This window comes from Ictidomys tridecemlineatus, chromosome 4 (assembly GCF_052094955.1).
Source record: "Ictidomys tridecemlineatus isolate mIctTri1 chromosome 4, mIctTri1.hap1, whole genome shotgun sequence".
Taxonomy (NCBI): Eukaryota; Metazoa; Chordata; class Mammalia; order Rodentia; family Sciuridae; genus Ictidomys; species Ictidomys tridecemlineatus.
In genome coordinates this window covers 45,444,857-45,471,696 of record NC_135480.1, presented here as the reverse complement: position 1 = coordinate 45,471,696, position 26,840 = coordinate 45,444,857, and the positions used below count along the sequence as shown (strand labels likewise).

The 26,840-nt window shown below is 34.7% G+C and overlaps 1 protein-coding gene across 7 annotated transcripts in view; it reads left to right on the top strand.

Annotated features, from left to right (window-relative positions):
• Nucb2 (nucleobindin 2) overlaps positions 1 to 25,592 on the top strand; it is a 45,437-nt gene extending 19,845 nt beyond the window's left edge. For 4 of the 7 annotated variants that reach the window (XM_040284672.2, XM_040284674.2, XM_040284676.2 and 1 more), the window contains 9 exons: positions 5,760 to 5,863; positions 6,877 to 7,062; positions 7,604 to 7,694; positions 8,261 to 8,319; positions 8,414 to 8,506; positions 13,470 to 13,559; positions 15,088 to 15,258; positions 16,187 to 16,262; positions 25,428 to 25,592. In XM_040284672.2, the coding sequence (XP_040140606.1) occupies positions 5,760 to 5,863; positions 6,877 to 7,062; positions 7,604 to 7,694; positions 8,261 to 8,319; positions 8,414 to 8,506; positions 13,470 to 13,559; positions 15,088 to 15,258; positions 16,187 to 16,262; positions 25,428 to 25,462 (905 nt within the window). In that variant the 3' untranslated portion in view covers positions 25,463 to 25,592. Of the gene's footprint in view, positions 1 to 5,759; positions 5,864 to 6,876; positions 7,063 to 7,603; positions 7,695 to 8,260; positions 8,320 to 8,413; positions 8,507 to 13,469; positions 13,560 to 15,087; positions 15,259 to 16,186; positions 16,263 to 16,671; positions 16,781 to 22,478; positions 24,115 to 25,427 lie in introns of those variants that run through there. The other 3 variants (XR_013437736.1, XM_040284673.2, XM_021727318.3) reach the window with 3 other exon arrangements.
• Positions 25,593 to 26,840: the final 1,248 nt, after the last annotated feature.

Sequence of the window (26,840 nt, the reverse complement as noted above, 5' to 3'; positions counted from 1 at the left end):
TGCCATCCATTTACCTGCAAATGCCATGATTTTATTCTCTTTTATTGATGAGTAATATTCCATTGTGTATATATGCCACATTTTTTTTTTTATCCATTCACCTACTGAAGGGCATCTAGGTTGGTTCCACAGTTTAGCTATTGTGAATTGTGCTGCTATAAACATTGATGTGGCTGTGTCCCTGTAGTATGCTGTTTTTAAATCTTTTGGGTATAGATCGAAGAGAGGGATAGCTGGGTCAAATGTGGTTCCATTCCCAGTTTTCCAAGGAATCTCCATACTGCTTTCCATATTGGCTTCAACAATTTGCAGTCCCACCAGCAATGTGTGAGTGTACCTTTTTCCCCACATCCTCGCCAACACTTATTGCTGTTTGTCTTCTTAATAGCTGCCATTCCGACTGGAGTGAGATGATATCTTAGAGGAGTTTTGATTTGCATTTCTCTAATTGCTAGAGATGATGAACATTTTTTCATATATTTATTGATTGTATATCCTCTTCTGAGAAGTGTCTCTTCAGATCATTGGCCCATTTATTGATTGGGTTTTTTTGTTGTTGTTGTTGTTTAGCTTTTTGAGTTCTTTATATATCCTAGAGATTAGTGCTGTATCTGATGGGGTAAAAATTTGCTCCCAAGATGTAGGCTCTCTATTCATCTCACAGATTGTTTCTTTTGCCGAGAAGAAACTTTTTAGTTTGAATCCATCCCATTTATTGATTCTTGCTTTTAATTCTTGTGCTATATAATATTGTCTTATTAAAGAAGTTGGGGCCTAATCCCACATGATGAAGATTAGGCCTACTTTTTCTTCTGTTAGATGCAGCATCTGTGGTTTAATTCCCAGGTCCTTGATCCACTTAAGTTTTGTGCATGGTGAGAGACAGGGCTTTAATTTCATTTTGTTGCATATAGATTTCCAGTTTTCCCATTACCATTTTGTTGAAGAGGCTATGTTTTCTCCAATGCATGTTTTTCGTACCTTTGTCTAATATAAGGTAATTGTAATTTTGTGGGTTAGTCTCTGTGTCCTCTATTCTGTACCATTGGTCTACCAGTCTGTTTTGGTGCCAATACCATGCTGTTTTTGTTACTATTGCTCTGTAGTATAGTTTAAGGTCTGGTATAGGGATGCCACCTGCTTCACTCTTCCTGCTAAGGATTACTTTAGCTATTCTGGGTCTCTTATTTTTCCAGATGAATTTCATGATTGCTTTTTTTCTATTTCTATGAGGAATGCCATTGGTATTTTGATCGGAATTGCATTAAATCTGTATAGTGCTTTTGATAGTATGGTCATTTTGATAATATTAATTCTGCCTATCCAAGAGCACGGTAGATCTTTCCATCTTCTAAGGTCTTTGATTTCTTTTTTTAGGATTCTATAATTTTCATTGTATAGATCTTTCACTTCTTTTGTTGATTCCCAAGTATTTTACTTTTTTTGAGGCTATTGTAAATGGGGTAGTTTTCCTCATTTCCCTCTCAGAGAATTTGTCACTCATACACAGAAATGCCTTTGATTTAGCGGTGGGTGTTGATTTTATATCTTGCTACTTTGCTGAATTCATTTATTAGTTCTGGAAGTTTTCTGGTGGAGCTTTTTGGGTCTTCTGTAGAATCATATCGTCAGCAAATAGTGCTAATTTAAATTCTTATTTTCCTATATGTATCCCTTTAATTTCTTTCGTCTGTCTAATTGCTCTGTCCAGTGTTTCAAGAACTATGTTAAATAGAAGTGGTGAAAGAGGGCATCCCTATCCTGTTCCAGTTGATGGACATCATTATCCAAAGTACATGTATGAAGACATGAATTGATGTGAACATACTTTATATACAACCAGAGATGTGAAAAATTATGCTCTATATATGTAACAAGAAATGTAATGCAAAAAAAAAAAAAATAAAGAGGAAGAGCAACATCAAAGGAAACCAAAAGAAAATCTAATTAGAATAATGTCACATATGGAATAGAACAATTGTCAGAGAGCTAACCCTACAAAAATCACCAGGCCCTCATGGGCACCGTGGTGCATGCCTGTAATCCCAGTGACTCTAGAGGCGAGACAGGAGGGTTGCAAGTTTGAGCAATTTTGTAAGACCCTATCTCAAATGAAAAATAAAAAGAACTGGGGATGTTGCTCAGTGTTAAAACTTGCCTAGGTTCAATCCCTAGTACTAAAAAACAAAAAAACAAACAAAAAATAACTATACAGTTTCATAAAGGAATTCAAACCATTAAAAATCACATTATCAATGCTCTCTAAACTATTGTTGAGCACCAAAAAAGAAAGCTTCCATATTCTTGTTCTGTATTGATACCAAAACCAAAGTTATTGTATCACAAAAATAAAATCTTGGGCTGGGGATAAAGCTCAGTTGGAAGAGTGCTTGCCTCGAATGCACAAGGCCCTGGTTTAATTCCCAGCACCATAAAAAATGAAAACCCCTAATCTTTTCTTTCTTTTAGTTTTGTGGCACGGATGATCAAATCCAGGGCCTGTGTAAGTGAGGAAAATGCTTCACCACTGAGGTATACCCTAAGCTCAATAACATAGTCTTACAGCAAGTAAATTTATTTTAGGAATGCAAATTTGACTTACTATTAGGAAATCTAATACTATAAACCATTTGAATGAACCTAAAGAGAAAAAAAATGTTTAAAATATTGATGAAGCTATTCTGTTTTGCATCAAAATATGTGTATATGAGTCAAATATTTAAATGTAAAAAAATAAAATTTCAAAAGTAGTAGGTGACAAAATAGGTGAATTTCATTTATTTTCTCAGAATGGCCTTTCTAATTATGAGTCAAAATCAGAGGGCTAGATTTGGCCAATTCGAGATCCTTCAAGCTGGTTCATGTGTCCTGTAACATGCCCCCATATGTTGGTTGTGCTCTTCTGGTGGTTGATTGTGGTTAATAAACACATTTGTCTGTGTGTGTGTGTGCTACATCCCCAGTCTGATTTGTTTATTTATTTATATAGGGTCTCACTGAATTGCCAAGGCTAACCTTGAACTTGTAATCCTCAGACCCCAGCCTCCCAAGTTGCTGAGATTACCGGTGTGTGCCACCACACCTGGCTTGGAATAGTGGTTTATAAACTTAAGATTGCATAAGAGTCACTTGGCAAGCTTGTTAAAAATACAGAGATTCTGATGTGACTGAGGAAATTTATGAATTTTCTCATTGATTCATAATTTATGAGTTAAAATTTCTGATAATTTAAAGAAGAACTTACAGGATTTTTTGGGGGAGGTGATTTTTGAAGTAGGTATTGCATTCACATGGTTTAAAATTAGAAAGCATAAGAAAGTACAGAGTAGCAATCTACCTGGTATTTTTGTTCCCTATAACTTCCTATTGTCCTCTAATACCGTCCTTGTCCTTGAGGTTCTTTATTCTTACAGAAACAAACATAAATAAAAGTAAGTTTATTTATTTAACCATACTGGGGATTTAACTCAGGGTACTGTGCACACTAGGCCAGTGCTTTACTGCTGTGATATATCCCTTTTTAAAATATTTTATTTTTGAGCCAGTGTCTTGCTAAATTGCTCAGTTTATCCTTAAACTTGTGATTCTACTGCCTCAGTCTTCTGGAATTATAGGCATTCCCACTGTACCTGGATAAAAGTTCTTTTTATATAAAAGATAGCAGACAGGGATTTGGAGCTCAATGGTAGAGTGCTTGCCAAGCATATAAGAAGCCCTGGGTTTGATCCCCAGCATCACATAAATAAACAAACCAAAAAACCCCCAAAGATGGCATACAGTACACATTTTGTGTACTATTTTCCTTTTTTGAAACATTTTGAAGATATTTCTGTTTTAGTACATGGAGACCATCTTTACTTTTTTTTTTTTTTTTAACAGCTACATAGAATTTCATTATATGGATACATTTAACCAGGCCTGTTATTTTATTTTATTTTTTGTAGCACTGGGGATTGAACCTAGGGTCTGGGCAAATACTCTACTACTAAGCTACATCCTTAGCCTTTCTTTTTTTTTTTTTATGTTGAGAAAGAGTCTCACTGAATTTCCCAGCCTCAGCCTTCTGAGTGGTGGGATTACAGGTGTGGACCATCACACCTGGCACCAGGTCCCTATTGATGGACATGTGGGTTATTTCTAGTGATTAATCTTGTATGTTCCATATAAGATATCTGTAGGATAATTTTCCCACAGTGAAATAGCTAAATAAAAAGATATGTATGTTTGTAATTTTTGTAATTTTTGATAGCTGTTGCCTCCATGGAAGTTGAGCCAGTATATATATCCACTAGCAATAATTCTGAATTTTGCAGTTCTGTTAGATGGTTTATTTTATTTTTTATTTAGTTGTAGATGGACACAATATCTTTATTTTATTTATTTATTTTTTTATGTGGTGCTGAGGATCGAACCCAAGGCCTCACACATGCAAGGCGAGCACTCTACCGCTGAGCCATAACCCAAGCTCCTGTTATATGGTTTAATAGTGTAGTTTAAGTGTGTATTTCTCTTATTTTGAGTGAGGTTAGGCATCTTTTCATGTTTCACTGTCTGGCTATATTTTTTTAGGGGTAAGTCCTTTAACAAATTTCTTCTTTATGAGTAAAACTCCTAATACAGTGCCATACTAGAGATTCAGTGAAAGCTTGACTGAACTACATCTTTACTTTCTGACATAACAATATGTTCCAGGTTTATTTTTTACTTACCCTTTTCTAAGCCCTAAATCAGCCATTTCTCTGAGGAGCCCTGTTTTCCTCCCTACCTCCACTACTGGGAATTGAATCCAGGGGCACTCCTCCACGGAACTACACCCCCCCCCTTTTTTTTGAGACAGGGTCTTGCTAAGTTGCCTAGGCTAGCCTTGAACTTGTGATCCTCATGTCTTAGCTTTCCAAGCTGCTAGGATTACACGAGTGCACTGCTGTGTCTGGTGCCCTGGTTCTTTTAAATGGGGAATAATATTATAGATCAAAGCCCAGCAATAGTATTTTCCTTATTACTGGAATGTATTTTTCTTGTACTTTCATCAGATGTAGGAAATATATACGTCTCCACACGCATGCATATACATGTGAAACAAATGCAATATACATGTTGCATGTACATATTTTAGAAATCCTGAGTTCACATATAGTACTAATTCCTATCCATTTCACAGACTTTTTTCATGTATTTGTATATTCCTTCTTCCTAAGTGAAAACCCTGATTTCCAACGTCAATACATGACTTAATCAGTTATACAATTGAAATAATCCAGAGTCACTTTACCAGTTCATTTTGTAACTTGTCTTTAAAAATTTCTTTCAAAGAATACATTTGTTGTTTCTTTAAAAATGTCATAATTCGAATGAATTTACTTAAATTTTTATTGCTCTACAATTGTCTTCAGAAATGCTACTTAGATCTTTGAGGGTCTTATACTGGAGTTTACCTGATTTTAAATAAGGTATATCTGATAGTTTCAAAATAATCAAAAAGGTTTTTGCTGTTAATTATGCTGATAGTCAATAGGCTTTCTACATAGAACTTTAAAATATGCATATTAAATTGTATCCTATTTAGATTCATTACCTTTGTCTAGAATAACAATATGTGTAATATTCTAAAAATGGATACGAGCCCTTATTCTGAAAATTTGAAATTTTCTTATAAAATTCTGTAATAATAAATGTGAATGTATTTTTCTTATATCATTTATGTTAATGTTTCTAGCAACTGGTAATGGATCATTTACAGTTTTCTTATTTTCTTTCAGATATAGGCATGGACCACCAAGCTCTTCTAAAACAATTTGATCATCTAAACCATGTGAATCCTGACAAGTTTGAATCCACAGATTTAGATATGCTAATCAAAGCGGTGAGAATAATTCCAAAAAGCATTGTTCTTATTGTACATTTGAGGTTTTGTAATTTGGCAAATAAACCCAATGAAGCAGAAATAAAACTTTTTTTTTTTTTTTTTTGGTATTGGGGATTGAACCCTGGGCCATCTGAGCTACATCCCCAGCTCTTTTTAGTTTTTGAGACAGGGTCTCACTAAGTTACTTAGAGTCTCGCTAATTTGCTGAGGCTGGCTTTAAACTTACAATCCTCCTGCCTAGTCTCCTACATTGATGGGATTACAGGCATGCACCACTGTGCCAGTGAAATAAAACATTTATATACTTGCTAAAATATCTATCTTTAAAGGGAGGTAGCTTAATCTTGATCATTGCAGGTATTAATGTGGACATGCAGGTTTATAATCACTTATCCACAGTTTCAAAATTCAAAAACCTATAAAGACTGAAACCTGGCTTGAACTAACCAATTATAGTAAATGTTATTTGAAGTTTTTTATTTAGTCTATTTATAGATTTTTGTTAAAGAAATACTAATATTTTTGATTACAGACATTGTAGGATGTCTTATAATGTGGTATATGTGTCATATTCCCTGTCTAAAACTTGGAAAGTTATAAAACACATCTGGCCTCAGGGATTTTAGATGAGAATTTATAGACCTCTCATGTATAAAAGAGTTACCAAACTTGATGTTCTAGTCTGGCAGTTATTAGATTTAGTGAAATGGTTAGAAACCATTCTAGTTTTCTATACCATACAGATTGATACAGTCCGTTCAGTTTTTTTTAAAAAAATCAACATATATTTCTTGCTTATGAGAATTTTCTAAAATTGAAGCTAGCTTTGAATTCTTAGTTTCTTTGAACACTTACATTCCCTGGTAATAATACCCACTCCAGTAAAATGGTAGAATTTAAAAAGAGTAGTCCAGTCATTTTTTGCTTTCCTATACTACCTTCTGTTAGTGTGCTATATTTAAGAATGGCTTTGTTTATACTTTTCAAATACATTTCTTTATTTTTTTAAGGCAACAAGTGATCTGGAACACTATGACAAGACTCGGCATGAAGAATTTAAAAAATATGAAATGATGAAGGAACATGAACGGAGAGAATATTTAAAAACACTGAATGAAGAAAAGAGAAAAGAAGAAGAATCTAAATTTGAAGAAATGAAGAAAAAGCATGAAAATCATCCAAAAGTTAATCATCCAGTAAGAATTGTGACTTTATGAAACCATATTTATTTGTTTATTTATTTTTTGGGTACCAGGGATTGAAGTCAGGGATACCCGTCCACTCAGCCACATCCCCAGCCATATTTTGTATTTTATTTAGAGACAGGATCTCAATGAGTTGCTTACCACCCTGCTTTTGCTGAGGCTGGCTTTGAACTCACCATCTTCCTGCCTCAGCCTCCTGAGCAGTTGGGATTACAGGCAGGCTATTTGTTTAATTTTAATGTATATATAATATATATTTAGTTGTAGATTGACACAATACATTTAGTTTATTTATTTATCTTTATGTGGTACTTAAGATTGAACCCAGTGCCTGAGTTACTACTGCAGCCCATGAAACCATATTTTGATGAAGATTATTCTTTATATCAGATAGCAGAATTTTATCATAAGTTGTTAGTACTTAAATCTTGACTCTCAATTCTGCAAAATTCTTCAAACTTATATTTTATTTTGAATCTATGCACATAGATTACATTTTTGATTCAAGCAATTTCTTAAAATTGGTTCACAGGGAAGCAAAGATCAACTAAAAGAGGTATGGGAAGAGACTGATGGATTGGATCCTAATGACTTCGACCCCAAGACATTTTTCAAGCTACATGGTAACAGATTTGATACAAATATTGCTCTTTATATTTGCTATTTGAAAAGATTATACTTGCTTTACTCTTCATTGATTTCTGCCATGGTCTGCTATTGAGTCCTATATATAGTAAATACTTAGTTATCTCTCTAGGTTAATATTATGGTCATTTTTACTGATAAGCAGAATAAAATATTTTAGATAAAAAGCCATCTTTCTACCTGTTTTTACTATTGAGTCATTGTATAACTTTTTGCAAGATTCTTTGTAAACTGAAGGTAATTCTGTGGCTAGCTAGCTTATATCTAACAGGCTTTATACTATAATGTTAAAATTTACTTTTACAGCATATTGCTTTACTTTATCTTGTTGGAAAAAATGGTTATGTTTTTATGAAAATGATGAATTATAAACATTGAATTGTTATCTGAAGCTGCACGAAAAAGAAGATGCCCTTCTCTGCAGTATATTGTTGTTTCATGTCTCTACTGCTTTTACAAGCCATGTGTTCAGTAATTGTATTTTAAGTACTTATTTTCCAAGGGATTAAAATCCATTTCTGCTTCTGTAACTTTTAAACTTTAGATGTCAATAATGATGGGTTCCTGGATGAACAAGAATTAGAAGCCCTATTTACTAAAGAGGTAAATGAGTTTATTAAGTACTCAGTGTTCTTGCTTTTTTTTCTTTTTTTAAATCTTCTCTTCTTTCATGTTGGCCTTTAAATTTTATTTTTAGTTGGAGAAAGTATATGATGCCCAAAATGAAGAGGATGATATGGTAGAAATGGAGGAAGAAAGACTTAGAATGAGGGAACATGTAATGAGTGAGGTATGTTTTAAAAGTTTAAGAGTGTATGTTGTTTCTTTGGATTATTCAAGTTTTTGCAATAAATATTCCCATAAAATGAAAAAGTAAAGATAGAAAGTAGGTATTTAACTGGATTTTGCTTTTTTTTCAGAATATTATGCTAGATTCCCTAAGTTTAAATAACATAATTTGAAACTATTTTTAAAAGATTAAGATGCTATTGCATATGAACTATAAGATCTTTTTTTTCTTTTCTTTTTTTTTAGTAATATGAAACAATGAAGCTCAACATTTGGCATTTTAAAAACCTACATTAGCTTTTACAGGTTGACCACTCAATTCAAAAATCCAAAATAAAGAATACTTCAGAATTCAAAACTTTTTGAGCACTGATAAGATTCTATAAATGGGAATTTCATACCATGAAACTTTGTTTCTTGTACCAAATTATTTGCAAAATTGTATAAAATTACCTTCAGGCTGTGTATAAGGTGTCTATGAGACATAAATGAATTTCATGTTTAGACTTGGGTCCCATCCCCAAGATATTTCATTATGTATGTGCAAATATTCCAAAATTCAAAGAAATCTAATATCACAAACACTTCTCATCCCAAGCATTTTGGATAAGGAATACTCAACCTATACTAAGAAAAATCACAAAATACCAACACATTAATGGCTTGCAATAATAAATATTTATTTCTTGTTAATATTATATAAGCTTTAAAGGTTAATGTCAGATAGGTATGGCAGGGTTAGGCTGGCTTGGCCAAGTCTGGCCCAGCTAGGCTCGGCTCTACATGTCTTATCATTTCTAGGCTGCAGGAATGGTCTCTATCTGGGTCTTATCTGGATCATAAGAAACTCCAAGTCAAACTCTGTATTACTTAAGACTTATGTTCATCTAGGGTAAACCTCACATTTACTTATTATAGCCCCTTGACTGAAGCATGTCTGGGTCAAGTCCCCAGTCAGTGAGAAGTGGATGTATACCTCTTACAGGATGGTTCAGCAAGTCATGTGCCACTGGGTGGAGGTGTATAATCCTACTACAGGAGGGAGCAATAGCTGGGAACAATAGCCCAAACCAACCAGGGTCTTAAAATTTTAATTTCTGTCCTTTCAAAGCAACTAGCCATATTTTTTAAAAATATATTTTTAGTTATAGATGGACACAACACCTTTACTTTATTCATTTTTTACGTGGTGCTAAGAATCTAACCCAGTGCCTCACATGTGCCAGGCAAGCATTTTACCACTGAACCACAACCCTGGCTCCAACTAGATATTTTAAATTTGCCTGTTCAGTGAGTTTCTTCCCCCTCCAAATTAGGTGTCAGACCATGATGCATGCTTCTTATTAAATAGATGGTGGATGAGGCCCTTTGCAAATAGAATGATGATTATCTAAGTACATCACTTGTAATAACTACTAAGTTCATAGCCCTGTTTTTTTTCTACTATATTGGGATAGTGGACCGTGGCTGGAGATTAATATGGAAACATGTTAACTTCAGTCTTCCAAGCACAGATTGCTAGCAGGCCCTCTGCTGGCAGTTGTATATTCCCCCTGAACATCCACTTCCCCACAATCAGAGTCTGACAGTATCGCATATTCTTCCCTCTCCTTATACCTTCAAAGACACTTCCCTTTCCTCCTTCTCCCCTCCCACTCCTCTCATTTTACTGAGAAAATAAAAGTAATCAAGAGAATTTTTTCATCTTTCCTCTATCAAATCTATCAGCCAATTTGCATCTGTATTATTTATTTTGTCTTGTCTTCTGTTAATTGTAGATAAACTTTTGTTTTTCTTTGTTGGTACTGGGAATTGAACCCAGGGGTGCTTTACCACTGAGCTATTTCTTATTTATCTTGATACAGGGTCTCACTAAGTTGCTGAGGCTGGCCTCAAACTTTTGATTTTCTTGCCTCAGCCTCCTTAGTCACTGGGATTAAAGACATGCACCACTGGACCCGACTGTAGATAAACTCCTGCTGTTCCTATGGAAGGCCTTCTCTACCTGTGCATGAGGTCCCATTCAGTATCTCCTCTTGAAGGATTTTGTTCTTGCTGTTATCCTCCTTTCGCTCTTGCATAGTTTTTCCTACTCTATTAGATCATTCTTATTAGGAGACAAACATGACCTAGTATTTTTCACCTTAAAAACAAAACCATACTTGAACTTATTGCTGCCTTTCCATTCTTTCCTTCACAGCAAATTATTCTGTACAGTTGTTTAATCTTCCTGTTTCTGTTATTCCTCACCTTTTGTTTTCTTCACAATCTGTGCTGTAGCCTTCACTACTCCAATGAAATTTTTCTTGTCAGATGACCAATTCAGTTGTCTGAACTTACTTGACTCTTGTGTTTGATACAGTTGATGCTTCACTCTTTCTTGAAATGCTTTCTTTTTTTTTTTTTTTAAAGAGAGAGTGAGAGAGGAGAGTGAGAGAGAGAGAGAGAGAGAGAGAGAGAGAGAGAATTTTTATTATTTATTTTCTAGTTCTCGGCGGACACAACATCTCTGTTGGTATGTGGTTTGAGGATCGAACCCGGGCCGCACGCGTGCCAGGCTAGCGCGCTACCGCTTGAGCCACATCCCCAGCCCGTTGAAATGCTTTCTTTACCTGGTGTTTTAGTCAGCTTTGTGTCACTGTGATCAAAATACCTGACAAGAACAACTTAGAGGAAGAAAAGTTTATTTGGGTTTCAGAGTTCTCAGTCCATAGATGACTGGCTCCATTGCTCTGGGCCTAAGGTGAGGCAGCACATCATCGAGGAAGGGCCTAATGAAGGAAAATGGCTCAGCTCATGTTGGGGTCAGGAAGCAGAGGGGAGGGAAAAGGAACCACAGGGAAGCTGCATCTTTCCGGAAAAGCCCCCAGTAACCTACTCCAGCCATGCCCCACCTGCCTACAATTACCACCCAGTCCGTCCATTCAAACTAGCATGGACTGAATAGATTACAGCTTTCAAAATCAAATCATTTTACCTATGAGTATTCCTGCATTGAGCTTTTAGGGGGTACCCCATATCTAAACCATAACCCTTGGCCTTTGGGGAACCACACCTCCTTATACTCACTTGCTCTTTCTTCTCAATTTTCCTTGCTGTCTGTCCCTCTTCTTCCCAAGTTTTAAATGTTGCAGTGCCTTGAGCTGTGTTCTCCTTTCTATCTTCTCTTTCCTTAGGTGATAAATGGAGTCCTGTGTCTCTGTGTATGCCCTGGTGAATTCAAAATTATTAATCACCAGTTTTTCCTTTTTCTGTTCTCCAGGCTTATATCTGTTTGACCTTTCCCATTTCATGTTTAATGCACTTCTTCACCATAACCAGGCCTGTTCCTCCATCAGCCTTATTCATTTCAGTGAATGAAGTATGATTTATCTGGTTGCTCAAGCTAAGTCATTCTTAATTTCTCTTTCTTCATATCCTACAGCTAGTCTTCATTGATCTCCCTTTTGAATAAATCTGGAATTTGACCACTTTGTCCTGTGTATACTTTCCTAACTGGTGCTGGGATATAGCTCAGTTGATAGAGTACTGTGTGAGATTCTGGGTTCAATTCCAAGTATTTCTTAAAAAAAAAAAAAAAAAAAAAGGCAATCTCCTGGCTAGTATCTCAGCTTCTGCATCTTAACTGCAATCACTTACCCACACAGCAGTACAGATGGCAGAGTAATCTCTTAAAAGCATAAATTAGGGTTTGGAATGTAACTCAGTGACAGAGCACTGCACTAGGCCCTGGTTGCATCCTTAGTACCACAAAGCGGGAGCGGAGAAAAGCATAAGTCAGGTCATAGTGTTCTCTTACTCAGAATACTTCAGTGGCTTGCTGTTTCACTTAGAAGATGAGTCCTGTCTCATGTTGTAATGGTCATGGCATGATTTCACTCACCCTTGCCTTGCTCTCTGATCCCATGTCTCGTGACTTTGTCACACTCTACTCTGTCTACATTGGTCTTCTTGGTGTTTACCTCTCACCAAGGTTATTCTCATTTTAAGGCATATGAACTTAGAAGTTTCTTCTTCCTGGAACATTTTGCCTAGATCATCTCCTGGGCTCACTTTTACCAGATTTATTCTCAAGGGTGCTCAAATGTTCATTCTTTAGAAAGACCTCCATGACCCTCCTAATGAAATATTTGCCCTTTTTTTGTGGTGCTTGTCCTGCCCCTCCTCCTTCCAAGATAAAAACTTGTGATATGGGCATCATATGATGCAGGATTACTAAAGCCCACTGTTTGACTTCAGTGATTGTCACCTGAATATATGAGCTATTAATGATGAATTGGGATCTTTGTTTCTTGGAAGTACCTCAAATATCAAATGAATTTCCTTGACTATTATAAAGTTAACCTTTGTAACTGAATTTGCCAGTCTGTATCAGTCATTAAGAGGATTTGGAGAAATAGTCAACTTTAGTTTTAATTTAGTTAGTTGTTTCTTTTTAAGAAAAAATGTTGTGAGTACTTTTTCCCACATTTTTAAAATTTGTACCTTATAGTCATACATTATGATGGATTTGCTGTTATATATTCATATATGCATATAACACACAATAGGGACTACTTTAATTAAACTCTTTTACACATGGCTAAAACAATACTCATTTGGAATGGTGATTTTTCTTGCCCAAGCATTTGATTTTTAGGAGGATTATAGGTATTTGGTGACAGAATAAGACAGTAGCACTTAACCAGTCAGATTAGCTGACTCAAATGTTTTGATCTTTGGGTATATAGATATCTTGTATTTTAAAGTTTCATTCGTACAGGATTGAAAGGTATTTATTTCCTAATTCTATTATAATATTGAGTGTTTTTTTTTTCTGTTTTCTGTGGAGGTTAGGGCAGTCCTAATTTTTATATATTATGTAGTAGCCTCCTTTAGAAGATAGTTTCTTCTAATAATAAAAGAAACATTAAATAATATAGAAATATTTATTTTGTATTATACATATGTTTTTCTTTAATCAGGTTGATACTAACAAAGACCGACTGGTGACCCTGGAAGAATTTTTGAAAGCTACAGAAAAAAAAGAATTCTTGGAGCCAGATAGCTGGGAGGTAATAGAATCTACTTCAAATAGAAAGTATGGTTCAAGAAAGTCTTCACCAGTTTATTCAACTTTTAACTTTTGTTCCTTATTGTGTTTGCTGACTTGGTTTTTTATATAAAATGTCACTATAAAATAATGAACCTGATTCTTGGAAAGCTTGAAGTAATGGATCTGTTATGTATTAGCACATTAAAAATAATTAGAAGTCTTTATAAACATACTTCTTACTAAATATAAAATGATATACATTATTAAAATTTAAAAATATAGATACATTTAAAGAATAAATTAGAAGTTACTAGTAATTCTGTTATTTAAATGTAAACATTTAAATTATGCATTCTATTATGCCAATTTGGAATAGTACACAGCTCATGTTATGTAGCATATATGTAAACAGTGTATTATGCTATTCTTAATTTATAGATACACATATATTCACATTTATGTATTTTTTTATTTAAAGAATTTCCTTTTTTCTCTTATTATTAGTTGTTCAAATCATTACATAGCTCTTAAAACATTTATGTATTTTTAAAAATGTTTTTGTTTTATAAATGACTATATGTTCATGAAGTACTGCTTTTTATTTGATAATACTTCATGAACATTTTTCATTGTGATTTTCCAAAAACATGATTTAAAAACAACTAGTTGGGCTGGGTGTGATGGTGCATGCCTATAATTCTAACAGCTCAGGACGATGAGACAGGAAGATTGAAAATTCAAAGCCAATCTCAGCAACAGGGAGATGCTAAGTAACTCAGTGAGACTCTGTCTCTAAATAAAATACAAAAATAGGACTGAGGATGTGGCTTAGTGGTTGAGTGCCCCTGAATTCAATCCCTGGTACTACCCCCCACAAAAGAAATAACTACTTAACATATGGTTGTGTAGTTACAGCATAATTTATATAACCATTCCTCCAGGTTTATATGTTTTAGGCAAAATTTAATATTTTACTATAATAAATAATAGTATTATAGTTATCCATTTAATTAAACATTTGTGGGCAAACTGTGATGATTTCTCTGAGATTAATTCCCATGAATAGAACTATTCTCAAGGTTTCTGAAAACTTTTAGTTTCTCAATATATCTTGCCACATTGATTTAGAAAAGTATACCAATTTATAACTATATAAATGTGTATATACACAATATCAAAAGAATACTTGGGAGATATCAACCAAAATAAATCAAAGAAAGAATGTTGTGTTTTTTACATAAAAATAAAAATTGTCATTTAAATTATGTTTTTAATTGTCCAGAAAACAGGGTAGGGTGACTAACTGTTCTGGTTTACCCAGGACTGAGGGGTTTTCCACGATATGGAACTCTTCATTGATAAAACCAGGCAGCTCTAGACAAATTGGAGCTCAAATGAATACATAAGTATATTTTTCTTATTTTCCATTTTTTTACCCAAAATATGTAATATTATAAATATATTTTTGTACTAATCATAAAATTTAGAGCTGAATCAGACTTGGTTATTTCTAAGATTATTTTTTCCTCATTTTCTTTTTCTTTTAGACATTGGATCAGCAGCAGTTCTTCACAGAGGAGGAACTAAAAGAGTATGAAAATATTATTGCTTTACAAGAAGATGAACTTAAGAAGAAGGCTGATGAACTTCAGAAACAAAAAGAAGAGCTGCAGCGTCAGCATGATCAGCTTGAGGCTCAGAAGCAGGAATATCATCAGGTGGTATTTTGTGAAAGGATTATGACATTTGAATGATTGCTAGGGATTGGGAGTGTGGTGCAGTGGTAGAGTGCATGCTTGGCATGCATGAAGCCCTGGATTTCATCCCCACCTAGCACAGCAAAATAGCAAAAACAAAACCAAAAATAAGCGGGCATGGTGGCCCATGTCTGTAATGCCAGCAGATTGGGAGGTGGAGGGAGGAGGGTTGCAAGTTCAAAGCCAGCCTCAGTAATTTATCTAGGCCCTAAGCAACTTAGTGAGACCTATCTCAAAATAAAAAGAATAAAAATAAAAAAGGCTAGGCCACCATACCTGGCCCTTAAACTTTTTTTTTTTTTTTTGGTGGTGCTGGCCACTGAATCCAGGGCCTTGTGCATATGAGGCAAGCACTCAAAGGGAAGGGAGGGGAGGGGAGGAGGAATGGGGGCAGAAAAGATGGTGGAATGAGATGGACATCATTACTCTAGTACATACAGGAGTGCACATATGGTGCGATGCTACATCACGTACAACAAGAGAGATGAAAAGTTGTGCTACAATTGTGTACAATGAATCAAAATGCATTCTGCTGTCATACCTAATTTAAATAAGTAAATTAACTAATTAAAAAAGGCCTGAGGATGTTGCTCAATGGTTAAATGCTACCGGGTTCAAATCCTGATACCAAAATCAAACCAAAACAAAACAAAAAATAGATGTTAGGTGCTTTGCTAAAGCCTGTGTTTTTGTAAGATCCTTTTTCAATGTACTATTAGCTATTGTATTTTAAATTTTAGTATTTAAACAATTATTTTGTACAATATTAATCTAAATTTTATAGTTTGAAAACAATTTTCAATTAGTTTTTGATGCTTTGTCAAAGGTCACATATATGTAAAAAGTCAAATAATTCTTACTTTAAATATTTTCTTTTTCCATTCAACAGGCCATTCAGCAGATGGAACAGAAAAAATTACAACAAGGAATTGCTCCATCAGGAACAACTGGAGAGTTGAAACCACGTATGTAATTTTGTTTATTTTTTAGGAAAATACACCACTATAAATTTCAATCCACATTTATTACAGATAGAGTATAATTTTAGATCTTTAAGATTTATGGTTTTTATATATTTGTAGAAATTGATAAATTTGCATCACAGAAAAATGAAAGTCCTTCAAAAATTTTATGCATCAGCATTTTTGAAATGCTGTATAATTTGATAACCACATTTATGGTGAAATGATTTATTTCAACATTATTAATAATTTTTTCTAATCAAGTATATTGATCTTACCAAAGTATGTGTTTTTAAATTGTAATCTATGATTCACTAAACATTTTTAAAAAGACTTGTTAAATCTGTAAATAAAAGAATATTCAGAATAAAGGAAGATATGTTTAAAATGAGAGCATATTTCTTTTGAACAGACACTTAAAGTTCCGAAGTCCACCAGAACTTGGAAGAAACCTGTTAACATCTGTTTCATCTTTTTACCTCCTTTCCTTGTTCTCCGCTCAATAAATATTTTAAAGCATATTCAGAATAAAGGAAGATATCTTTAAAACAGGAACACATGTTTTTGGACACAGACATTTAAGAATAAATCTACCATAACTAGGAAGAAAACACATTCATCATACCTCCCTTGTCTTCCCCTTGTTCTCCTTTAGTTTTTAAGTGGCCTCATGCCAGAATTTAATGAAACTATTATTAAGTGAGAAAGGTCTACCTACTGCTTTGAAAATAAATAGCTCTCACTTACTCATAAAGATAGATATTCTTTTATGGGTGCTTATTATCCCTTCTTTCAATAAATGTCTTTTTGATATTATAAATTATTCTGAAAAGACCATACTATTCTCCAGAGTTTCCTGATAACTTTTGCCTATTTTTAGCAAAAACTGCTGGAAATTCTTAAAATGAATAGCTTTTTCTACGAATTCAAGTTAGTTTTCATTTGTATTTTTTCTGTATACTTTATCATTTAAGATTAGGTTCTGTTATTTATAACAGAAAAACCAAAGATTATAGTGTTTTAAACTAAATAGAATTTCCCACCCCTTACATAGAAGAAATCGAGAAGTAGATGGCTCTAAAGTTCCTGTCTTCCTCAGTGTGTGATTTTTATCCTCAAGCTACCTCGGCTTTCACTGAGATTGCTGTTGGTGTCTGTGGGGAAGGGCAAGGAAAGACTTTCCTCAGTTGAATCATCTTGAGGCAATTTTCTACAACCAGCAGCACTTAAATTTACATCTCATTGGCTAGAACTAAGTCACATAGCCAAACCTAGCTGGGGAGGCTGAAAAGTCCACACAGTAATGTAACTATCTAAAAGTTAGGGTTTTACTAAGAAGAAGGAAGGAGGAAGTGTTTGGTAGACAACTTATAGTTTTAACCTGAATCAGTCTAGCTACTGAAGTCTCTCTATATATTCTTTTTCTGAGACAGAAAACACTCCTCCCATCCCAAAGAGAAACCACCAGAAATCTACTCCATCATTACATATTGGTTCTAAGACCATCATAGCTGGGTGTTTTCCCTTTCTTCAGATTAGGTTATGGCTCCTTGAGTTATGACCACCTACTAACTGAAGGGCAAGTTTACTGCCCCCAAAGCACCACACATAATGCATAGGTGTAGGGAAATAGCAAAACAAACAAACAAACAAACAAGCAAATTAGCTTCTAGAAAAAGAAAGAATTGGAAATATAACGGACACCGATCCCTAGCAATTAAAAAGTACTGCTTGGCAAGAATAGTAATGTCTGCTGTGATCATGGATATATTCCTTATTTTGCCCTTCAGGTAACCCCAGTTCACTTTTCTGAGAGGAAGTCCCTTATTTTAATGTCCTCAAGTCCTTGGCTTTACCCTATAGGAGGCTTTTATTGACCATTAGTTTTCAGGGACATGTCTGCATGGGAATTGGAAACTGGAAGGTCTTAGAAATTCACTTCCTACTATTATGGGCTTGGAGGTGCCAGGATCGTTTTAGATAGTTAATAGCTACAGGCTGTTGCAAGCTAGTTTGGTTGTTATTTGTTATTTTGACTTTTTGGCCAAATAGTTCTCCTCAAACTTAAGAAGTTTCTGGGTTTTTTTTCCCCCTTCAGTTATTTCCATGAGTAACCCCAATCAAAGACATTTTTAACTTAGTTAAAAACGTTTTTTAAGAAAGAACCTCTTTATTTACTTGCTGGCCTCTGTGCTCTTTCCATCTCTTTGGTCTTAAACAAATGATACCTACTTGAGACCCTTTCAGACTATAGTCTTGGGTGGGATGGCAGCAGTCTTAATTTGATCTTTTCTCTGAGAATAGCTTCTATTACTAGGCAGAAAAAAAATTTTTTTTTCTCAGTCTTGGGGATTGAATCCAAGAACACTCTACCACTGAATTAACCCTTGGCCCTTTTTATTTTTGATTTTGACATAAGGTCTCCGTAGGTTGCACTGGCAGGACTCAAACTTATGATCCTTTTGCCTCAGCCTCCTGAATAGCTGGGATTATAGGCACATGCCTGGCTGGCAGAAAATTCTTAAGAGAAGGTTCTTGAAAAAGGTTAGCAGCTTCCTCAGAGCCTTTACTGATATAACGGTTTCAGTTGGAGTGCAGTAGTAGTTGACTTTTTCAATTCAAAGAGACATAGATTTGGGGCTTTCTCAATTGATATTGTAGGCAGAGAGAAGTTCCTGCAGCAAAGCTGTCTTGTATCTGCAGACTTGTGAATCTTAGCCTGAGTTGCATTTATCTTGTATGCTTGGCAAGAAGCAGTCAGCACATGATAGCCTTCTGAAGTCCTACCACTACCTTGTCAGATACCTTAACCTTGGTTGGCAGGTCATCTCATTGCCCAAAGTTCTATTTCCTCAACTATTCCATTCCCCACCTTCTGACTTTTTTTTTTTTTTTTTTTTTTTTTTGGTGCTGGGGATCAAATCAACTGAGCTATGAACTCAGTGCCAACCCCATATTTAAGGTGCTTTTACTTGCTGCACTTTACTTTTAATTTTTACTACCAAATTTTTTAATACCAAATCCTGTCTTTGTCAAGATTCTTGGTTGTAGTTAGTGGGATCTTCCTTCAGAAGATTATTCTGTATCTTTAAACAGAGGGTATTGATTAAGGAGTGTAGATAGCTCACAGAATCTTTGGGAGATTCTCAGATATCTTCTGAAGATACAAACCTAGGCTGAACTTCTAGAAACTACGTCACAACAGTGTACCTTCAAAGGAGCTGCTGCCTTTGGAACAGTCAAGAAGCTGCTTGCCAGATCAGGAAGCCACTTGCTGGGTTAGAACATTGTGAATAGTTGCCAGCTCCAGAACCACACGACCTCTGCCATGCTCTGTGCCGGGAAAACGGATACCTCCTGTTCTGCTTCTCTCTCCATGTAACTCTGTTCAGAGGAAAACCTCAAGTGAGTGCTCCTGATTGATTGCACCAATTGTATCTGGAACCCTCACTATAAGGGAGTCTGGGAATTAACAGTGTTTGACTTTCCTACCTCTGTGTTACGAGAATGCATGTTAAAAGCAGGTTGAGCCAATCCACTCTAGAGCCTTATGATTTTTACATTATTTCTCTTAACATTAATCATTTTTAAAAATTATTAGTCCTCATTTTAAGGATTTTAAAATAATCATTCATTCTGCTTGAAACATACCATAGACTTTCTTCCCCTTAAATCATCAATCTTAAAATTAAATATAGCAATTTAGAAAAGTTCTTTATATACTGCCTATAAGCACACATACATACAGAAACTACTCAGTATAGTAATAGCCTCTGTGTCTTTAAAGATGGAGCAGGATTTCTATCTCTATTGTTTAAATTGTGGGCAATGTAGAAAGATGGTTTGAAGTAATCTTTCATAGATGACTTGTGTGACTAGTGATAAGATCGGTATTATCTTGGTAAACTTCTTTAGATGGTGAATTGGGGTTAAAGTGGAAAGTAATTGAAAGAGAACTTTCTTTTGATGATTTTTTGACATGAGAATAATGAATGGATATTAATGTAGACATATCATTAGCATAGGTAGTTAGCTAAGATGAGCAGGAATAAGAGAAACAAGAGGGAACATCTGTAAAAAGACTCCTGACTGACGATTGACCCAGAGGACTTAATAGCCGTCATGTGATGCCACAAGGACATAATTCATACCTGTTCCACCCCTTTTGTGTGAGGGGGCTATAGAAGAAATCCATCTAAGGAAGATGGGAAGACTACTCAGAGTCACTGAATAGTACCATTGACTATGCTCTTTCCCCATATTCCACAAAAGGACATGTCACACTCCTCCGTAGATTGATGAGCACACATCATGTTCCTAGGATTGGGCATGCACCTGCAAGCTGCTCCAAGAATCAGCTGACCTTTATAAAAACTTCACCCATGGTGCTAGGCCAGAGAGAGGTACTCCAGTACCTCTTTTATAGTACCTTTGCCCTCAATTTTTACATAGTGCAGCATATGACTTCCCCCTAATGGGCAGCAGCTGAACAAGGAACCAGCCTAAAGAAGTGTGCTTACTGCCACTCCAAGGTTTCACACCACTGCACCATATCCTAACAAAAGCCTGCAGCCTAACCATTGCTGTGCATTTCTGTCCCTAGCCAGTCTGCCCACCCCTCTTTCTAGGGTATCTCACTTTCTCTTTCCTTTACCTCACCTTGCAATAAACTTGCTCTAATTACCATCCCTGCCTTGTTGTACTTGTTTCTGTGCCAGGCCAATTTTCCTAATCATAGGTATTATACCCAAAGACCCAGGGTCACTCTATAGTTGACTTTCAGCCTCTGGTAACAACATCTCACGGTTTCCAGCAAATTATAATAATTTATATTATTCAAAAAAGAATTGTGAAACCTAAAATTACTTATGGACTTAAGTAATTCCAGTTCTGGGCATTTATGACTGAATGTTACTTCTGAGAAAATTGCAAATATTGTTCTTTATAGTTAATAGAAAATATTGGAGAAAAAAAGTATTGGGGCTAAATTTAATGTATGACATTGTATTTGTTTCTTTAGATGTTAAATAGCTTTGGCTTAGCTAACTAAGTGGTATGTATTAGTAATTTTGAGTTTTATGTATGAATTTTCCTGAAACATAAATTTTATAGTACCCTTAGGTATATATTATTAAATTTGATTTTAGACAGGTGCAGTGGCTCTACCTGTTCCAGTCATTTGGAAGAGAAAGTGAGGTAGGAGGATTTTTTGAGTCTAGGAGTTTGAAGCCAGATCGGGCAACATACCAAGACTCCATCTCAAAAAAGAAAAGAGCTGGGTGCAGTTGAAGCATAACTTTAATCCCAGCGATTTGGGAGGTCGGGGCAGGAGGATCACAAGTTCAAGGCCATCCTCAGCAATTCAGTGAGACCCTATTTCAAAACAAAAAAAGGATGGGGGATATAGCTTAATGGTAAAGTGCCTCTGGGTTCAATCTATAGTACCCCTCCTCCCCCCCAAAAAAAGAAAAAAAAATTTGATTTTAAAAAAGATCGTTATTCCTTAGACTTATTTATTCATTTTTAGTGTTGAGGATGGAACCCAGGGCCTTATGCATGCTAGGCAAATACTCTATCACTGAGCCACATCCTCACATAAAAACTTTAATTCTTTCTAAGTGAAATAAGCCAGTCCCAAAAAAGAAAGGCCAAATGTTCTTTCTGATATGTGGACACTAATCCACAACAAGGGAAAATAGGGAAGGGAAGAATAGAAGTCCATTGGATTAGACAAAGGCAAACAAAGGGAAGGGAGTGGAGAGGGGAATAGGAAAGACAGTAGAATTAACTGGAACATAAATTTCCTGTCCTTATATTTGAACACACGATCAGGGTAACTCTGCATCATGTACAACCATAAGAATAGATCCTAATTAGAATTTGTTAAACTCTATGTATATATAATATGCCAAAATATACTTTACTGTCATGTATATCTAAAAAGAACAAATTAAAAAATTTAAAAAAAAGCAGTGGTTAAAATAAGTTCCTTTGAGACATGGCCATATATTTTTTAACCAAGATTTGCTTACAATAGCATTATTTTCATGATAATGAACAGATTTATATTTCCATAAGCCTAAGTGCAAATCTTTTTTCACATATAAGAGAGTGTTAGTATTTTATGATAATGTGATTTTAAGAAATCTGTTTTTTTTAGGGCAAATTTTTGAGAAGCCCGGTTTGGTTAGTACATAAATTTTAATCTTTATCTTATAGCTGTGAGGTACAATCAAGAAGAAATTTAAAAAGAACCAGAATTAGATGATGAAGTTCATCATGTTCATGCAAGAATTTTATCCTCTGAAGAAACTGCTGAAGAAGTCTACCTTCACTCTTTAACCACTGGTGCCTCAACTAAATACTTTTTAAATTCACAGATTTTGTTGAAATTGGTAACTGAGGTATTAAAATGCAAAGTTTGCTTTTTCCTTCCTTGTGGATGATATAATCGAGACAGCAATGAGAACCTACTTTCTGAGATGTGGTATTTGAAGACAATTAGATCCTATTTTTGCTTTTCTTTTTTAAAATACAAAATATTATTAATAGAATCCAAATCTTTCCTTACCCACTTTTAAAATTATTATTATTATTTTTAATTTTTAATTGTTGATAGACCTTTTTTTTTTATTTATATGTGGTGCTGAGAATCGAACCCAGTGCCTCACACATGTTAGGCAAGTATACCACTGCTGAACCACAGCCCTAGTCCCTTAATTTTATTTTTTAAATGAGTGATTATCTATGAATTCATAAACATTGCTTAGGGAATCCAAGTACTGAGCCAGAACAAGCAGCAATAGCAAATGGCAAAGACACCAGATTGAAAAATCTGGATTTACAGTTCAAGAGCTGCCAACCTGTTTAATGAACTAGCAAAACAAAACCAATGAAGCTTTTGATTTAATTGTAGGAATTTAAGGGTTATTCAAATATTTCCCAGAGAACTACATAGAAGAACAACTGCACTTCATGTTTACAGGTATTTATAATTTTCACAGAGCTCTTAGTAAACATTTTAATTGATGTCAGTCATGTGCCCAAGGAGGATGAATGTCTCAGCTTGATTATCAGCTAGCTCTTGACTGGATACTTCTCCCTACATAATCACCCATTTGGTTGCCGTCAAAGCTCTGCATTCCTCTGTAAACAAGTTTTGTTTTGTTATAATCTCTTGTACACAATGGGTTTGACTTTTGCTGTGCAAATTTGCTTATCTTATTTTATATTTAGTACTATGTATATTTGCCTGGCCTTTCCAGGTTTATGAATATATATACTCAAAATTAAAGTGTTAAAATATTTATTTTCCAATTCTTAAGATTTTGCTACTCAATGGAATTTTAAAATAAGTAACAAATTTATTTTCTACATGATTTCAAAGTTATAACCTGTCCAAATGATTTGATTTAAAAATGAGAGAAAAAAATTCATCTAGTTTTCTTTGCCATCTCCCATGAAGCATTGTAGTTAACATGTTATGTTTTTTCTAGTCCATTTTAAATGTTCAGTTTTAGTGATGCCAAAGTATGTGCCATTATATTAAGTTCCTGCCCTCACTTAGAGAATCCTTATGTATGGTATATGAAACATACAACCCGGATATCCTGATTTTCTATCATATCGCTGTATCTATATTGCTGTTCAGTATGACTCTTCAATTGACTTGAGTTTGCTTTACTTCTTACCCTTTCTGTTCTTGGTGGTGTTGCTTTCTAAATATTTTCTTATTCAAGCGGTAATGTATAGATTATTTCATTTTTAAAACATATTTATCATGTCCTTTAATTTTTTACACATTTTAATGGTAGTATTGAAGCATTTTGCCAAACACGATCATTTAAAACCTCTACCAACTTTGTGTAGTGATTTCTTCTTGTTCTGTAGCATTGAATAGTATATTTTACAAGTTTGTCTTACTTTATTTCTTTGACTAAATCTCAGCTGTAATCCTTTGTGCATTTCTTATTTCTCTTGGTGTTTGTGTGTTTTTATTCTCTTTGAGACTCATTGTATGTTTCATTGAGATTCAAAGCTGATTTGGGGAGAAAGAAAAGCACCTCTGTAGATAGGTCAGCTTTTTTGAGCTGGCTAGGCAAACAGGCAGTTCTTCCTAAGTGGGTTCTGCCCATTGGAGAGCACTTCTCACCCTGCAAGAGAATCTCTAATTCATTGCATGCATCTTCTACTCCTCACTCCTCCTTGACAGAGTAAGCCAGCTATGGATAGATATGTAACAGACTGTGATGGATGTCCCTTGCTCAATTCTTTTTTTTTTGTACTCTTTTTAATAATAGTTTTAAAAATAAGCAAAAGCCCATCTACTGTAATTTTTATACCCCACCAAATGTTCTCTGTAATATCATTAATAAAGAAAAATGTTTTTTGGTACAGAAAAACCAGGACATGAATTGGGCAATCTCTGATTAGAAAAGAAGTAGCATAGTGTGTTTTTTTCATTTTCTTTTTTTCATATTTTTATTGGTGAGTTATGTTATTCATAATGATGGGATTCAGATTCATTATTACATATTTGTACATGGACACCATAAGCATAGTATGTTGTTTCTTCATTACATTTGATGACCCAAGTTTCAATCATGTTCTTTTTCTTCCTAGGCACTCTCCCATTTTCACACCGCCACCCCCCCCCCCTTTTTTTGAGACAGAGTCTTACTATGTTGCCCAAACTGGCCTTGAACTCAAGATCCTTCAGCCTTAGCCTCCTTAGAAGGTGGCATTATATGCATGCACCACCACTCCTGGCTTATTTTCCCAGTTTTGTATTAACTTTTCCACTCTTGAATTTCTCATGTACTTCCTTATTATTGGAGAAAGTTTTAAGAGATACAGGATATTATAGCACCATTTTCAGACTTAAAATTTCATAGTAAGCTTCATGGGACTTATCACCAGGGCTTTCAGATAAATTCTCCTCATAATTCCAAGCCATTCATCTTTTCTCTAAGGGAGTTTGTTTTATTACTAATTAAGATATGGTAACTTTGTTTAAAACAAATTGATTTTTTGAAAGATTTATATAAAAGGTAAAAAAGGCTAAATATGTTATTCTAAGGAAAACAACTTGAAAAAGTCAGTTAATACCCAGAGCGACTGTTTCATTCTTCTGTGGTGACAGAGTTTTATCTGCGCCTCTCCTCCCAGTTCACAGCCTAAGAATTGAAAAACCTGGAGTCTGAAGATGAAGAAAGAGCCCCTCTTGAGTGAAGGCGGGTCTTCTGAAACCAAGATCTTTTAGTACACATAAAAGTCATAAGCTCTTGTAACTCTAAAAATAGCTTCTGATTAAAGATCATTTTTTGGATGGAATATGTGTATTTATGTGAAAGCTTGTACCTAAAATAAGTTTGAATAGAAGACCATACATTGTCTTTCGAAATTAAAACAGGAAAAATGATTTTTTTCATTATTGCTTTTCATTTTAATGATGGAAACTAGTGCTGTATAATGCATATTTTTCCAATATTATGCTTTAACACCCATTTAATAAGATGATTTATACATCCCATTTTAAAGTCAGGCTTTTAAATATCTTTTTAATGTGTGTGTGTGTGTGTGTGTGTGTGTGTGTGTGTGTGTTGAGTGTGTGTATATATCTATATATATAAAAATTCTTTTTTTTTTTTTTTTGGTTGTAGATGAACACAATGCCTTTATTTTATTTATTTTTATGTGGTACTGAGGATTGAACCCAGTGCTTTACACATGCCAGGCAAGTGCTCTACTACTGATACAACCTCAGCCCCTTTTGTTATTACTAATTTGGGGAAGAATTTTGCAAGTTTTTTCAATTTAAACGTTGAATTAAAAATATAACCTTTTGCTGGGTGTGGTGGCACATGCTTGTAATCCCAGTGACTCAAGAGGCTGAGAATGGAGATTCCAAGTTCAAGGCCAGCGTCACAAACTTAACCAGGCCCTCAGCAATTTAGTGAGACCTTGTTTCAAAATAAAAAAGGCTGGGGATGTAGCTCAGTTGTAAAGTGCCTCTGGGTTACATCCTCAGTACCCAAGAAATTATACACACACACACAAACACACACACATTTTATAAACGTGACTGTTAATTTTAAATTTTGAAAAAAAAAATCTACTACCTTGAAGATTAGATATAATTCTTCTTGGCTTATTTAGACATTTTAACTTTTTAATATTTTAAATCAACAATTGGATTTTAATGTGATACAGAATCAGACGATTTTATACAATTTTTGTTATGTTTGAATTCATTTTATGAATATATTGTAAAAATTATTCCACTGCAGTATTTATTAGAAAGTATTATTCTAGTTATCATTTATATAAGTTATTTTTAAATTATATTAAATGTAAAATCAAGAAAATATGTAGTATTTGTTTTAATTTTCTGAGGGAAAAAAATTGACAACATTGAAAAAATGTGTTGCTGGGGATGTAGCTCAGTGTTAGAGCACTTGCCTGAGATGAGGGAGCCCCTTGGTTCAGTCCCCAGCACCACAAAAAATAAGAAGATGCCTCTGGGTCTCACAGCGAGAGCCTCTAGCCACCCCTGCTCCCACTCACCTGGCCTTCTGGGTG